The 14415-nt window shown below is 35.1% G+C and overlaps 1 protein-coding gene across 1 annotated transcript; it reads right to left on the bottom strand.

Moving 5' to 3' along the window:
- Positions 1-12568: 12568 nt before the first annotated feature.
- Positions 12569-13996, bottom strand: LOC139864442 (uncharacterized). The gene has a single exon (XM_071853022.1). The coding sequence runs from the start codon at positions 13994-13996 to the stop codon at positions 12569-12571; it is 1428 nt and encodes a 475-aa protein (XP_071709123.1).
- Between the last annotated feature and the right edge of the window lie 419 nt (positions 13997-14415).

Raw genomic sequence — 14415 nt, 5'->3', positions numbered from 1 at the left:
CTATATTAGTTTACTTTTATAAAAATGCAAATATATATATAAGTAATATTTTTATTATAAAGGGGGGTTTTTACCGTTTAATGACCGGTTTGTCGATTTTAAAACTTTAGTCGCAGTTAAAACCAAATGTAAAATAATAAATAAATACAAGACTTAATTTAAAGCGTAAAGTAAATAACGATAATGAAATTGCGAATAATAAAAGTGCGATAAAATAAACTTGCGATAATTAAAAAGTACGATAATTAAAAGTGCAATTAAATAACAATAAATAAAAGTTCTATAATTAGAAGTGCAATTAAATATAAAATAAAGGAAATTAAATATGAAATAAAAGAATTATGCTTATTTAAACTTCCGTAATCATGATGTTTGACGTGTTGATTTTAGTTTTATGCCCATGGGTTAATTGTCCTTTATCCTGGATTATTTAATATGTCCGTCTGGTTTTTGTCCATAACAGTACATCAGTCATAAATATAAAGTGCGAGTGTCCTCATCAAATTATCCTTATACCCAAAGTTAAATATTCCAACTAATTGGGAACTTAAACTGTAACAAGATTTTAATACTTTGTTTCATAATTACACCAGGATGTCGACTGAGTGTAACCCAAGGTTTTAATATTTTGTTATCAATTATACCAAGTGTCCTTGTACATAATTTCACCCCTGTTTTAATTATTCTAGTGGCTATTAATCCATTCCCGTGTCCGGTTAAATGAACGATTATTCGTACATATAAATGCCCCGCCCATCGTGTCCGATCGAGTGTATATGGTAATTTATAGGGACGCCCAATTGTAAATCTTTATATTAACATTAACAAACTATCATTTAGTTAAACAAATATAAAGCCCATTAATAGCCCATAGTCTAATTTCCACAAGTGTCGTTCCTTTGTCAAAACCCCAATTATGGTACAAAGCCCAATTACCCAATTTTAGTAATTAGCCCAACATCATGATTACTTCGGATTAAATAAGCATAATAATAACTTAGTTACGAGACATTAATTTAAAAAGGTTGAACATAACTTACAATGATTAAAAATAGCGTAGCGTTACACGGACAGAATTTCGACTTACACCCTTACAACATTCGCTAACATACCCTTATTATTAGGATTAAAATTAAAATTAAAATATAAATATAAATATTTACGTATAGATATAGAGAGGATGGATATATGTTGGTTTTTGCGATCAGAATTCGTTTGCTTTTATAGGGAGTTTCAGAATTTGGGGCTCCGCGACTCGCGGCCCTTTTTGCCTTCAAACTCCGCGAGTCGCGGAGTTTGCTTTTACAGCTCACACAAGTTTGGAGCCTTTCTTGCCGACGGTTTATAATATATTATATAATATATAAATAATTATAAGAATTATTTAAATATTATATTATATTTATGTGCATAGTTGATTTGTAATTTTTAGTCCGTTGCGTACAATTTAATATCTTGTACTTTGCGTTTTGAATCTTGTACTCTTGTAATTTCGAGACGTTTCTTATCAATAATTGGAACCTCTTTGATTGTCTTTTGTACTTTTGAGCTTTTTGATCGTTTGCGTCTTCAATTCGTCGAATCTGTCTTTTGTCTTCACCTTTTATTATTTAAACGAATATCACTTGTAAATAGAACAATTGCAACTAAAAGCTTGTCTTTCTTGAGGAATAATGCTATGAAATATATGTTCGTTTTTAGCATTATCATTTTCCCATTTCCATTCCGGGATTTCGGGTTGTTGAAGTAGACCTGATGGTTTTTGATGCTCAGCTTTGACCTTAGAACACGTCAAACATTCTCCTACATATTTAGCAACATCGGCTTTCATACCCGGCCACCAAAAATGTTTCTTGAGATCCTTGTACATCTTCCCCGTTCCAGGATGTATTGAGTATCTGGTTTTATGAGCTTCTCTAAGTACCATTTCTCTCATATCTCCAAATTTTGGTACCTAAATCCTTCCAGCCCTATACCGGGTTCCGTCTTCCCGAATATTAAGATGCTTCTCCGATCCCTTGGGTATTTCATCCTTTAAATTTTCCTCTTTTAAAACTCCTTGTTGCGCCTCCTTTATTTGAGTAGTAAGGTTATTATGAATCATTATATTCATAGATTTTACTCGAATGGGTTCTCTGTCCTTCCTGCTCAAGGCATCGGCTACCACATTTGCCTTTCCCGGGTGGTAACGAATCTCAAAGTCGTAATCATTCAACAATTCAATCCACCTACGCTGCCTCATATTCAGTTGTTTCTGATTAAATATGTGTTGAAGACTTTTGTGGTCGGTATATATAATACTTTTGACCCCATATAAGTAGTGCCTCCAAGTCTTTAATGCAAAAACAACCGCGCCTAATTCCAAATCATGCGTCGTATAATTTTGTTCGTGAATCTTCAATTGTCTAGACGCATAAGCAATCACCTTCGTTCGTTGCATTAATACACAACCGAGACCTTGCTTTGATGCGTCACAATAAATCACAAAATCATCATTCCCTTCAGGCAATGACAATATAGGTGCCGTAGTTAGCTTTTTCTTCAATAACTGAAACGCTTTCTCTTGTTCATCATTCCATTCAAATTTCTTCCCTTTATGCGTTAATGCAGTCAAGGGTTTTGCTATTCCGGAAAAGTCTTGGATGAACCTTCTGTAGTAACCAGCTAGTCCTAAAAACTGGCGTATGTGTTTCGGAGTTTTCGGGGTTTCCCACTTTTCAACAGTTTCTATCTTTGCCAGATCCACCTTAATACCTTCTTTGTTCACTATGTGACCGAGGAATTGAACTTCTTCCAACCAAAATGCACACTTTGAAAACTTAGCGTACAATTCTTCCTTCCTCAATACTTCTAACACCTTTCTCAAATGTTCACCGTGTTCTTGGTCATTCTTTGAGTAAATAAGTATGTCATCAATGAAAACAATGACAAACTTGTCAAGGTATGGTCCACACACTCGGTTCATAAGGTCCATGAACACAGCTGGTGCATTAGTTAAACCAAACGGCATGACCATAAACTCGTAATGACCGTAACGTGTTCTGAAAGCAGTCTTTGGAATGTCATCTTCTTTCACCCGCATTTGATGATACCCGGAACGTAAGTCAATCTTTGAATAAACAGACGAGCCTTGTAGTTGATCAAATAAGTCGTCGATTCTCGGTAGTGGGTAGCGGTTCTTGATGGTAAGTTTGTTCAACTCTCGGTAGTCGATACACAACCTGAATGTACCATCTTTCTTCTTGACAAACAAAACAGGAGCTCCCCACGGTGATGTGCTTGGTCGAATGAAACCACGCTCTAAAAGTTCTTGTAATTGGCTTTGCAGTTCTTTCATCTCGCTGGGTGCGAGTCTGTAAGGAGCACGAGCTATTGGTGCAGCTCCTGGTACAAGATCTATTTGAAATTCAACGGATCGATGTGGGGGTAATCCCGGTAATTCTTTCGGAAATACATCGGGAAATTCTTTTGCAATGGGAACATCATTGATGCTCTTTTCTTCAGTTTGTACTTTCTCGACGTGTGCTAGAACAGCATAGCAACCTTTTCTTATTAGTTTTTGTGCCTTCAAATTACTAATAATATGTAGCTTCGTGTTGCCCTTTTCTCCGTACACCATTAAGGGTTTTCCTTTTTCTAGTATAATGCGAATTGCATTTTTGTAACAAACGATCTCTGCTTTCACTTCTTTCAACCAGTCCATACCGATTATCACATCAAAACTCCCTAACTCTACTGGTATCAAATCAATCTTAAATGTTTCGCTAACCAGTTTAATTTCTCGATTCCGACATATATTATCTGCTGAAATTAATTTACCATTTGCTAATTCGAGTAAAAATTTACTATCCAAAGACGTCAATGGACAACTTAATTTAGCACAAAAATCTCTACTCATATAGCTTCTATCCGCACCCGAATCAAATAAAACGTAAGCAGATTTATTGTCAATAAGAAACGTACCCGTAACAAGCTCCGGGTCTTCCTGTGTCTCTGCCGCATTAATATTGAAAACTCTTCTGCGGCCTTGTCCATTCGTGTTCTCCTGGTTCGGGCAATTTCTAATAATGTGGCCCGGTTTTCCACATTTATAACAAACTACATTGGCATAACTTGCTCCGACACTACTTGCTCCGCCATTACTTGTTCCGACACCATTTGTTCCTTTCGTTCTATTAACCCCTGGTCCGTAGACCTCACACTTCGCCGCGCTATGACCATTTCTTTTACACTTGTTGCAAAATTTGGTGCAGAACCCCGAGTGATACTTTTCACACCTTTGGCATAGCTGCTTCTGATTGTTGTTGTTGTTGCGGTTATTGCTGTTGTTGTTGTTGTTGTTGTTGTTGGGCCATTTGTTGTAGTTGCGATTGATGTTGCGATTGTTGGGATAATTGTTGCGATTATTGTTGTAATTGCTGTTGTTGTTGTATTGGTGATTCTTATCACCGTTTTCCTCCCACTTTCTTTTGACTTGCTTCACATTGGCCTCTTCAGCAGTCTGTTCTTTAATTCTTTCTTCAATCTGGTTCACTAGTTTGTGAGCCATTCTACATGCCTGTTGTATGGAGGCGGGCTCGTGTGAACTTATATCTTCTTGGATTCTTTCCGGTAATCCTTTCACAAACGCGTCGATCTTCTCTTCCTCATCTTCGAATGCTCCCGGACACAATAGGCACAATTTTGTGAATCGTCTTTCGTACGTGGTAATATCAAATCCTTGGGTTCGTAACCCTCTAAGTTCTGTCTTGAGCTTATTGACCTCGGTTCTGGGACGGTACTTCTCGTTCATCAAGTGCTTGAATGCTGACCACGGTAGTGCGTACGCATCATCTTGTCCCACTTGCTCTAGATAGGTATTCCACCATGTTAACGCAGAACCTGTGAAGGTATGCGTAGCGTACTTCACTTTGTCCTCTTCAGTACACTTACTTATGGCAAACACCGATTCGACCTTCTCGGTCCACCGTTTCAATCCGATCGGTCCTTCGGTTCCATCAAATTCCAAAGGTTTGCAGGCAGTGAATTCTTTGTAGGTGCATCCTACACGATTTCCTGTACTGCCAGATCCAAGGTTATTGTTGGTATGTAGCGCAGCCTGTACTGCGGCTATGTTTGAAGCTAGAAAAGTACGGAATTCCTCTTCATTCATATTCACGGTGTGTCGAGTAGTTGGTGCCATTTCCTTCAAAATAGTCAAATGGAACAAGTTAATCATACAGAATATTAAGAGTAGTTAATAGTATTTCATAGCATAATATGAACTCATTTATAAAAGCTTTTTCTTCATATTAGCGTTTTATAAGTTTAAATTCGGGTAGTACCTACCCGTTAAGTTCATACTTAGTAGCTAATATACAATTCAACTACTACAATTCTATATGAAAAACTGATTGTAATAATATTTCGCGTTCAAACTTTTATACAATATTTTACAAATTTACAATACCGCTTATTTTACATAAAGCATGAAATATAGCACACAATAACTTTGATACAAGATAGTTGTGAAGATAATTCTAGCTAGTACACAAGTCGTTCAGCAAAGGCAATAAAGACACGTAATTCATACGTCCAAAAATAAGTCATGCATTCTGGTTTTACTAGGACTACTTCCCATCCTTGATCTTGTGGAACATAACCGTTATGGCCGTTGATAAGACAGCGTGTTGTAACATCGTCAAAGGGACAAGGGTTACGTAATGACCAACAGTCTCGTAATAACCTAAAAACCTCATTTCTTACCCCAATTACCGACTCCGTCACTTGTGGGAACGTTTTGTTTAATAGTTGTAGCCCGATGTTCTTGTTCTCACTTTGGTGAGAAGCGAACATTACTAACCCGTAAGCATAACATGCTTCTTTATGTTGCATGTTAGCCGCTTTTTCTAAATCACGAAGTCCTATATTCGGATATACTGAGTCAAAATAATTTCTTAACCCGTTGCGTAAAATAGCATTTGGGTTCCCCGCAATATATGCGTCAAAGTAAACACATCGTAACTTATGGATTTCCCAATGTGATATCCCCCATCTTTCGAACGAAAGCCTTTTATAAACCAAGGCATTCTTGGAATGTTCTTCGAATGTCTTACAAACTGATCTCGCCTTAAATAGTTGTGCCGAGGAATTCTGACCGACTCTAGACAAGATTTCATCAATCATGTCTCCGGGTAGGTCTCTTAAAATATTGGGTTGTCTATCCATTTTGTGTTTTTATACTGTAAAATAGACAAGAGTTAGATTCATAAAAAAAATACTTATTAATACAAGCAATTTTTACATATATCATAAAGCATAAGCACACTATATTACATATATTACACCACACGAATACAACTATCTTATTCCGACTCGCTCGTTTCTTCTTGTTCGGTTTTGGTTCGTTTTGCCAAGTTTCTAGGGATATATGATGTTCCCCTAATACGAGCCGTCGTTGTCCACATTGATTTAGAAAAACCTGGTGGTTTAGAGGTTCCCGGGTCATTGTTACAACTTAAGGACTTCGGGGGTTGACGATACATATAAAGTTCATCGGGGTTGGAATTAGATTTCTCTATTTTTATGCCCTTTCCCTTATTATTTTCTTTTGCCTTTTTAAATTCAGTTGGGGTAATTTCTATAACATCATCGGAATTCTTGTCGTAATCCGATTCATCGGAGAATTGGTAATCCTCCCAATATTTTGCTTCCTTGGCGGAAACACCATTGACCATAATTAACCTTGGTCGGTTGGTTGAGGATTCTCTTTTACTTAACCGTTTTATTATTTCCCCCACCGGTTCTATTTCTTCTTCCGGTTCCGATTCTTCTTCCGGTTCCGATTCTTCTTCCGGTTCCGACTCTTCTTCCGGTTCCTCTTCGGGAACTTGTGAATCAGTCCACGAATCATTCCAATTTACATTTGACTCTTCATTATTATTAGGTGAGTCAATGGGACTTGTTCTAGAGGTAGACATCTATCACATAGTATCAAATACGTTAAGAGATTAATATATCACATAATATTCATATGTTAAAAATATATAGTTTCCAACAAAAATGTTAAGCAATCATTTTTAAAGAAAACACGGTCGAAGTCCAGACTCACTAATGCATCCTAACAAACTCGATAAGACACACTAATGCAAATTTTCTGGTTATCTAAGACCAACGCTCTGATACCAACTGAAATGTCCCGTTCTTATTGATTAAAAACGTTCCATATTAATTGATTTCGTTGCGAGGTTTTGACCTCTATATGAGACGTTTTTCAAAGACTGCATTCATTTTTAAAACAAACCATAACCTTTATTTCATAAATAAAGGTTTAAAAAGCTTTACGTAGATTATCAAATAATGATAATCTAAAATATCCTGTTTACACACGACCATTACATAATGGTTTACAATACAAATATGTTACATCGAAATCAGTTTCTTGAATGCAGTTTTTACACAATATCATACAAACATGGACTCCAAATCTTGTCCTTATTTTAGTATGCAACAGCGGAAGCTCTTAGTATTCACCTGAGAATAAACATGCTTTAAACGTCAACAAAAATGTTGGTGAGTTATAGGTTTAACCTATATATATCAAATCGTAACAATAGACCACAAGATTTCATATTTCAATACACATCCCATACATAGAGATAAAAATCATTCATATGGTGAACACCTGGTAACCGACATTAACAAGATGCATATATATAAGAATATCCCCATCATTCCGGGACACCCTTCGGATATGATATAAATTTCGAAGTACTAAAGCATCCGGTACTTTGGATGGGGTTTGTTAGGCCCAATAGATCTATCTTTAGGATTCGCGTCAATTAGGGTGTCTGTTCCCTAATTCTTAGATTACCAGACTTAATAAAAAGGGGCATATTCGATTTCGATAATTCAACCATAGAATGTAGTTTCACGTACTTGTGTCTATTTTGTAAATCATTTATAAAACCTGCATGTATTCTCATCCCAAAAATATTAGATTTTAAAAGTGGGACTATAACTCACTTTCACAGATTTTTACTTCGTCGGGAAGTAAGACTTGGCCACTGGTTGATTCACGAACCTATAACAATATATACATATATATCAAAGTATGTTTAAAATATATTTACAACACTTTTAATATATTTTGATGTTTTAAGTTTATTAAGTCAGCTATCCTCGTTAGTAACCTACAACTAGTTGTCCACAGTTAGATGTACAGAAATAAATCGATAAATATTATCTTGAATCAATCCAAGACCCAGTGTATACGTATCTCAGTATTGATCACAACTCAAACTATATATATTTTGGAATCAACCTCAACCCTGTATAGCTAACTCCAACATTCACATATAGAGTGTCTATGGTTGTTCTGAAATATATATAGATGTGTCGACATGATAGGTCGAAACATTGTATACGTGTCTATGGTATCTCAAGATTACATAATATACAATACAAGTTGATTAAGTTATGGTTGGAATAGATTTGTTACCAATTTTCACGTAGCTAAAATGAGAAAAATTATCCAATCTTGTTTTACCCATAACTTCTTCATTTTAAATCCGTTTTGAGTGAATAAAATTGCTATGGTTTCATATTGAACTCTATTTTATGAATCTAAACAGAAAAAGTATAGGTTTATAGTCGGAAAAATAAGTTACAAGTCATTTTTGTAAAGGTAGTCATTTCAGTCGAAAGAACGACGTCTAGATGACCATTTTAGAAAACATACTTCCACTTTGAGTTTAACCATAATTTTTGGATATAGTTTCATGTTCATAATAAAAATCATTTTCTCAGAATAACAACTTTTAAATCAAAGTTTATCATAGTTTTTAATTAACTAACCCAAAACAGCCCGCGGTGTTACTACGACGGCGTAAATCCGGTTTTACGGTGTTTTTCGTGTTTCCATGTTTTAAATCATTAAGTTAGCATATCATATAGATATAGAACATGTGTGTAGTTAATTTTAAAAGTCAAGTTAGAAGGATTAACTTTTGTTTGCGAACAAGTTTAGAATTAACTAAACTATGTTCTAGTGATTACGAGTTTAAACCTTCGAATAAGATAGTTTTATATATATGAATCGAATGATGTTATGAACATCATTACTACCTCAAGTTTAGTAGGTAAACCTAATGGAAGTGACAAGAAATGATCTAGCTTCAAAGGATCTTGGATGGTTTGAAAGTTCTTGAAGTAGGATCATGACACAAAAACAAGTTCAAGTAAGATTTTTACTCGAATTAAGATAGTTTATAGTTATAGAAATTGAATCAAAGTTTGAATATGAATATTACCTTGAATAAGAAAGATAACCTACTGCATATAACAAAGGTTTCTTGATCTTAGATGATTACTTGTAATGGATTAGAAAGCTTGGAAGTAAATTAGTAAACTTGAAGGGATTTTTGAAGTGTTCTTGAAGTGTTCTTCCTATGATGATTATAGCTTGATTATTGAAGTGATTTTTGATGAAGATGATGATTAACTACTGGAAAAATACGTTCATAATAGTGTGTGTGTGTGTGTTGAGAGAGAATTAGAAAGAGAATTGGAAGTGAAATGGAGTGAATGATGAGTGGTAATTGGTGAGTGGTGAGTGGGGTTAAAAGGAGTTCTAGTTAGTTGACTAGCTCATGGTAGAAGTTAAAATTGATTAGTCATACATGACATAATCAAGAGTGGAATCCCATGCTAGTTCCTATTGGTATATACTCATAGTAAGTACGTTTTGAAGCTGTGTATAATACGGGTAAGAATACGACTAGAATTCTTGATGAAAGAAAAGAATGGAAAAGTAACTGTAACCATTTTCGTTAAGTATGAGTGTTTTGATATATGTCTTGAAGTCTTCCAAAAGTATTTTAATACATCTAAATACACTACATGTATATACATTTTAACTGAGTCGTTAAGTCATCGTTAGTCGTTACATGTAAGTGTTGTTTTGAAACCTTTAAGTTAACGATCTCAATTAATGTTGTTAACCCATTGTTTATTATATCTAATGAGATGTTAAATTATTATATTATCATGATATTATGATATATTAATATATCTTAATATAATATATATACATTTAAATGTCGTTACAACGATAATCGTTACATATATGTCTCGTTTCGAAATCCTTAAGTTAGTAGTCTTGTTTATATGTATATAACTCATTGTTAATATACTTATGGAGATAATTACTTATCATAATCTCATGTTAACCATATGTATATCCATATATATATCGTCATGTCGTTTTTACAAGTTTTAACGTTCGTGAATCGCCGGTCAACTTGGGTGGTCAATTGTCTATATGAAACATATTTCAATTAATCAAGTCTTAACAAGTTTGATTGCTTAACATGTTGGAAACATTTAATCATGTAAATATCAATCTCAATTAATATATATAAACATGGAAAAGTTCGGGTCACTACAGTGGTCTAGTCTAAGTAACTAAGGGTGATTACTTAAGACTTAACTTTAATGTCTCTACATATTTCATGATTATCTTATAGAGACATTATTCAATTAATCTCTAAACTAAACTCAAAAAGAACATGACTTGTGATTAATTGAAACTAGGAAGTTAATGACATAGTGACTAGTCTTTAGAATTGAACCAAGGGCATTAAGGTGACTAACTAAGTCTTGACCAAACTGAGATTTCCTAAAATATCAATCAAGACACTTCTCCAAGAATGTTGGGTTTGCCACTTTTGAAATGATTAGTCACTTTCATGCATTAAGACCAAATCTCACACACTTAATGCATATAGTACTTGTATAAGATGTTTGGTTTTTTTTTGCAGGTGCTAGAAGGAGTAAAGGTGCCAAAATGTGGTGTTTAAATTTGAGTTAAACGGCTATACAACGGATACCAAATTTGGACTGGAGCACGCACGGTCACACCACGGTCGACCGTGAAGACAACCGTGTATCAACGGCTACTTTTTGAATCCCACTATAAAAGGCAAACATTTAAGAGCATTTGAAGCTGACCCTCTTGCATATTTCAAAGGCTTATTTCCGGTGATCACAAGTGCATCAATTACTACTCAAATGTGATCAAGCAAGAGAAGATTCTATGATCTCATAGATATAGAATTAGGTTGTTGTAAACTTACTAATCAAAATCATTTATCTTATGAGTTTACTTAATGTAATGTATGTCCTAGAATTGTCTTAGGATCATCATTGCAAAGTGTATAAGTCTTGTAACTTCAATTAGTAGAAGCATAGGCTAGCTTAGTGATCTACTTCCTTAAAGGAACTTAGGAAGTTGATTAATCTTATTTGGAGGTTAATACTTGTCCAAGGTGAAGACAAGTTGATCTAGGTTGGAGTTGATCTTTCAAAGGGATAGAAAGATTAGGTTTGTTGTCTACCAAAGAAGTTGAAGACTTGTAAATCGGATCTCCACCGGGTTTGGAGAAAAGTGCTTAGTGAAGCAACAAATCCCGATTAGTGTAATCGGGGAGTGGATTAAGGTGGATTAGTTAACATCCACCCGAACCACTATAAATCCTTGTGTCTATGTTCTTTACATTAATTCATTTATCATTTTGAACATATACACTACACACATCAAGTTTGAGTTGAGTTGGTTGATCAAAAGTTAAATCGAATTTGGTGATCAATCGAAAAAGTGTTAAAAACGTATAAAGTAACTATTCACCCCTCTCTAGTTACTTACATATTTGTTAAATGTTTTTGTTGCACATTTTCCCCGTGAAATTTGTGGTACTTCTCTTAAATGGATTTTAAACTTAAATTATTTACAGTTTTTTTTTTACAGCGATTGGGATCACTCGAGGAGGACTAAACCATCCGTTACTATCATCTCTCGTTTTGACTATGCCGATGCAGCGATAATAACCCCGCCCCATCGCTGCCCAGGAGGAACCCTTGAAACCGATCCAAGGGCATGGCCAAATAAAACCCCCCTCCCTTTACCCCCCCGAAAAGGTGTCATGGGTGGATATTTAATGGTAGAGATAAAATTGTGTTTTTAATATGTAGCCAACGGACCACATCACAACTTCCAAATTATTTACAGTTTTTAATGGTAATTATTTATTTTTGATTTATGATTATTATTTATATTTTTTATGATATATGACAATGATGTGATAGAAATAAAAAGTTGGGAAATCTTCATATGCATGTTAGTAAAAGTTCACCACAAAATCTTCAGTAATGTGAGAATCACGAACTTACAACTTTCTAGTTTCTACGCATAAAACACATGTTTATTACCCAAATGATAACAAGTATGGAAGATTATACCCCTAAACAGAGTATGAAAATGTGACTTATTGATATACAGGGCACGTGGAGCTTAGGTTTGGACGAAAATAACCAAATCCTGATTCCATAAAACAATCCAAGCTCAATGGAGCATGTAACTTTCTGTATATAGAAACAGAATTACAACTCATGTTCTTCTATATTGTAACATCCTAAGTTTTGAAGTTTTCATTTACAGTAGTATCCAAATTTTGAATGAACCAATTTATTCCACTACAATTATACACAAGAAAAGATCTATGACTAACTCACAATATCAAGTGAAAATGAACTAATCTTCTGTAGAACTCACATCATAGTTTTTAGTACTACTTGTTGTGTTACAGAAAACACAATGATCCGATAAAATCCTTCGAATAATGCTACCTTCTTCAATACGAATCCATCTACTTTGCCTATTCCAAAGATGAACAGTATAGCTTTGGTTTCGAATCTGGTCAAACTTCATCTTTAACCATCTTGATTCAGTCTCGTTTTTCGCCCCTCGAAAAAGTGTATGAACCTTGTCCCAATTCACAGGATAAAACGCGCTTGGGGGCAAAACAGTAAAATAGTACCCAGGCCTTCCTTGTAACCTTGAAACCACCCTTGAGACCAAATAAGGACCATTGTGACCCCATTTGTTACCATTAAAAGTTAATGCAAATTCCTCAATGAATTTGTAAAGTAAAGGATGCATTTTATCAAATGCCAAAACTGCATTATTTAACCTACTCCAATTCTTGAAACTTGGATCCATTGATTGTGCACCAATTGAGTTCTTCAATTTTGTAAAACTTTTTAAAACTATAACATCAAAATCTATATAAACTCCACCATATTTATATAGCAAACTTAACCTCAACAAATTTGATAAGTTTTGACCTAATGGAATCGCACCAGTACTAACACGACCTCTTACTAACTTCGAAAACCAAGATTCAGCCATTGTGTTCTTGAACAAGAACCCAAAATCAGGGGAAATTGCAGTAACCCTAAACCCTTTGTCTGTAAAGGGTCGTAAAATTTGTCGTCCTCTAACCGAATCAAGCGAGTTCGATACGATTAAAACACACGCGTGTGGGTGCATTCTGAATATCGATTCAATCGAATGAATCGCTCTTTCGTTGAAAGAATTCAATGAGGATATCCACGTCATAAAGAACTTAATCTTGCATGAAGTTTCATTAATTTTCATGCCATAAAAAAGTTCTCTAACCCTTGCCGGAAAATCTTCTCCACGGCGGCGCGTTGTCCCAAATGCCGTCAACATTTTCAACAGTTTCTTGTTCTGATTTTCAGATAAATTCTCTGATTCAATCTCGAAATTGTGAGATCTTCGTAAATTGGGGAAAAGGGTATTCGGATTCACGTTTGGATACACATTTGGGTTAGGGTTTGGCAATGGGTGTTTAAAGAACGCCAAGTTTTTTAAATCTCCGGCGCCGGCGGGTGGTGATTCCGGCGAAAAGGTTTGTGATTTCAAATGGGGTGTTGAAGTTTGAGATGGGGTTTCATCTTTTTCGACGGTAAACAAGTTTCTTGAAGATCGGGCTAGTTTGAACTCCGGCGATCGTTTACGGCCGGTTGAAGTAAGTGACGGAAACTTGACGGAAAAGAGTGAATCGCCGTTAAAAGATAACAGCAGAAGGAAAACGAGTGTGATGAAAGCGAATACAGAACGTTTCTTGCTAGTATTGAATGCCATTGAAGAGTCCATTGCGTGGTGGTTTAATGGCGGTAACTGGGTTTGAACGGTAGTTTTAGAGAGAGAAATTGTGGGGTTTTTAGAGATGGAAATGGTGGTCGTGAGTTTGCATGTGGAGTTGGATTTGATAGTGAATTGATGATGTAAGTAATGGGAGTTTGTATTTATGGTATGGAAATTTATACGAGTAGTATGGTAATGAAAAGGTGTTAGGAGGATTGGTGGATAAAGTTAGTTAGAGTTAGTTAATTTTATGACAGCTATTCGCCTATTTGAAATCACATCCCTCATTATACATGACGAATTGACGAATTACTTTTACTTTTTTTTAAACTGTTTTTAACCGTAGTGGTAACGTAAAAGGCAATTGATGTACTTTTTAGTAATTTGACAAAGTTAAAGAGAGGAAGTTTTTTAAAGGGGGTATTAAA

This window comes from Rutidosis leptorrhynchoides, chromosome 8 (assembly GCF_046630445.1).
Source record: "Rutidosis leptorrhynchoides isolate AG116_Rl617_1_P2 chromosome 8, CSIRO_AGI_Rlap_v1, whole genome shotgun sequence".
Lineage (NCBI taxonomy): Eukaryota > Viridiplantae > Streptophyta > Magnoliopsida > Asterales > Asteraceae > Rutidosis > Rutidosis leptorrhynchoides.
Note: the sequence above shows the minus strand (reverse complement) of the source record. Positions and strands in the feature narration are given on the sequence as shown.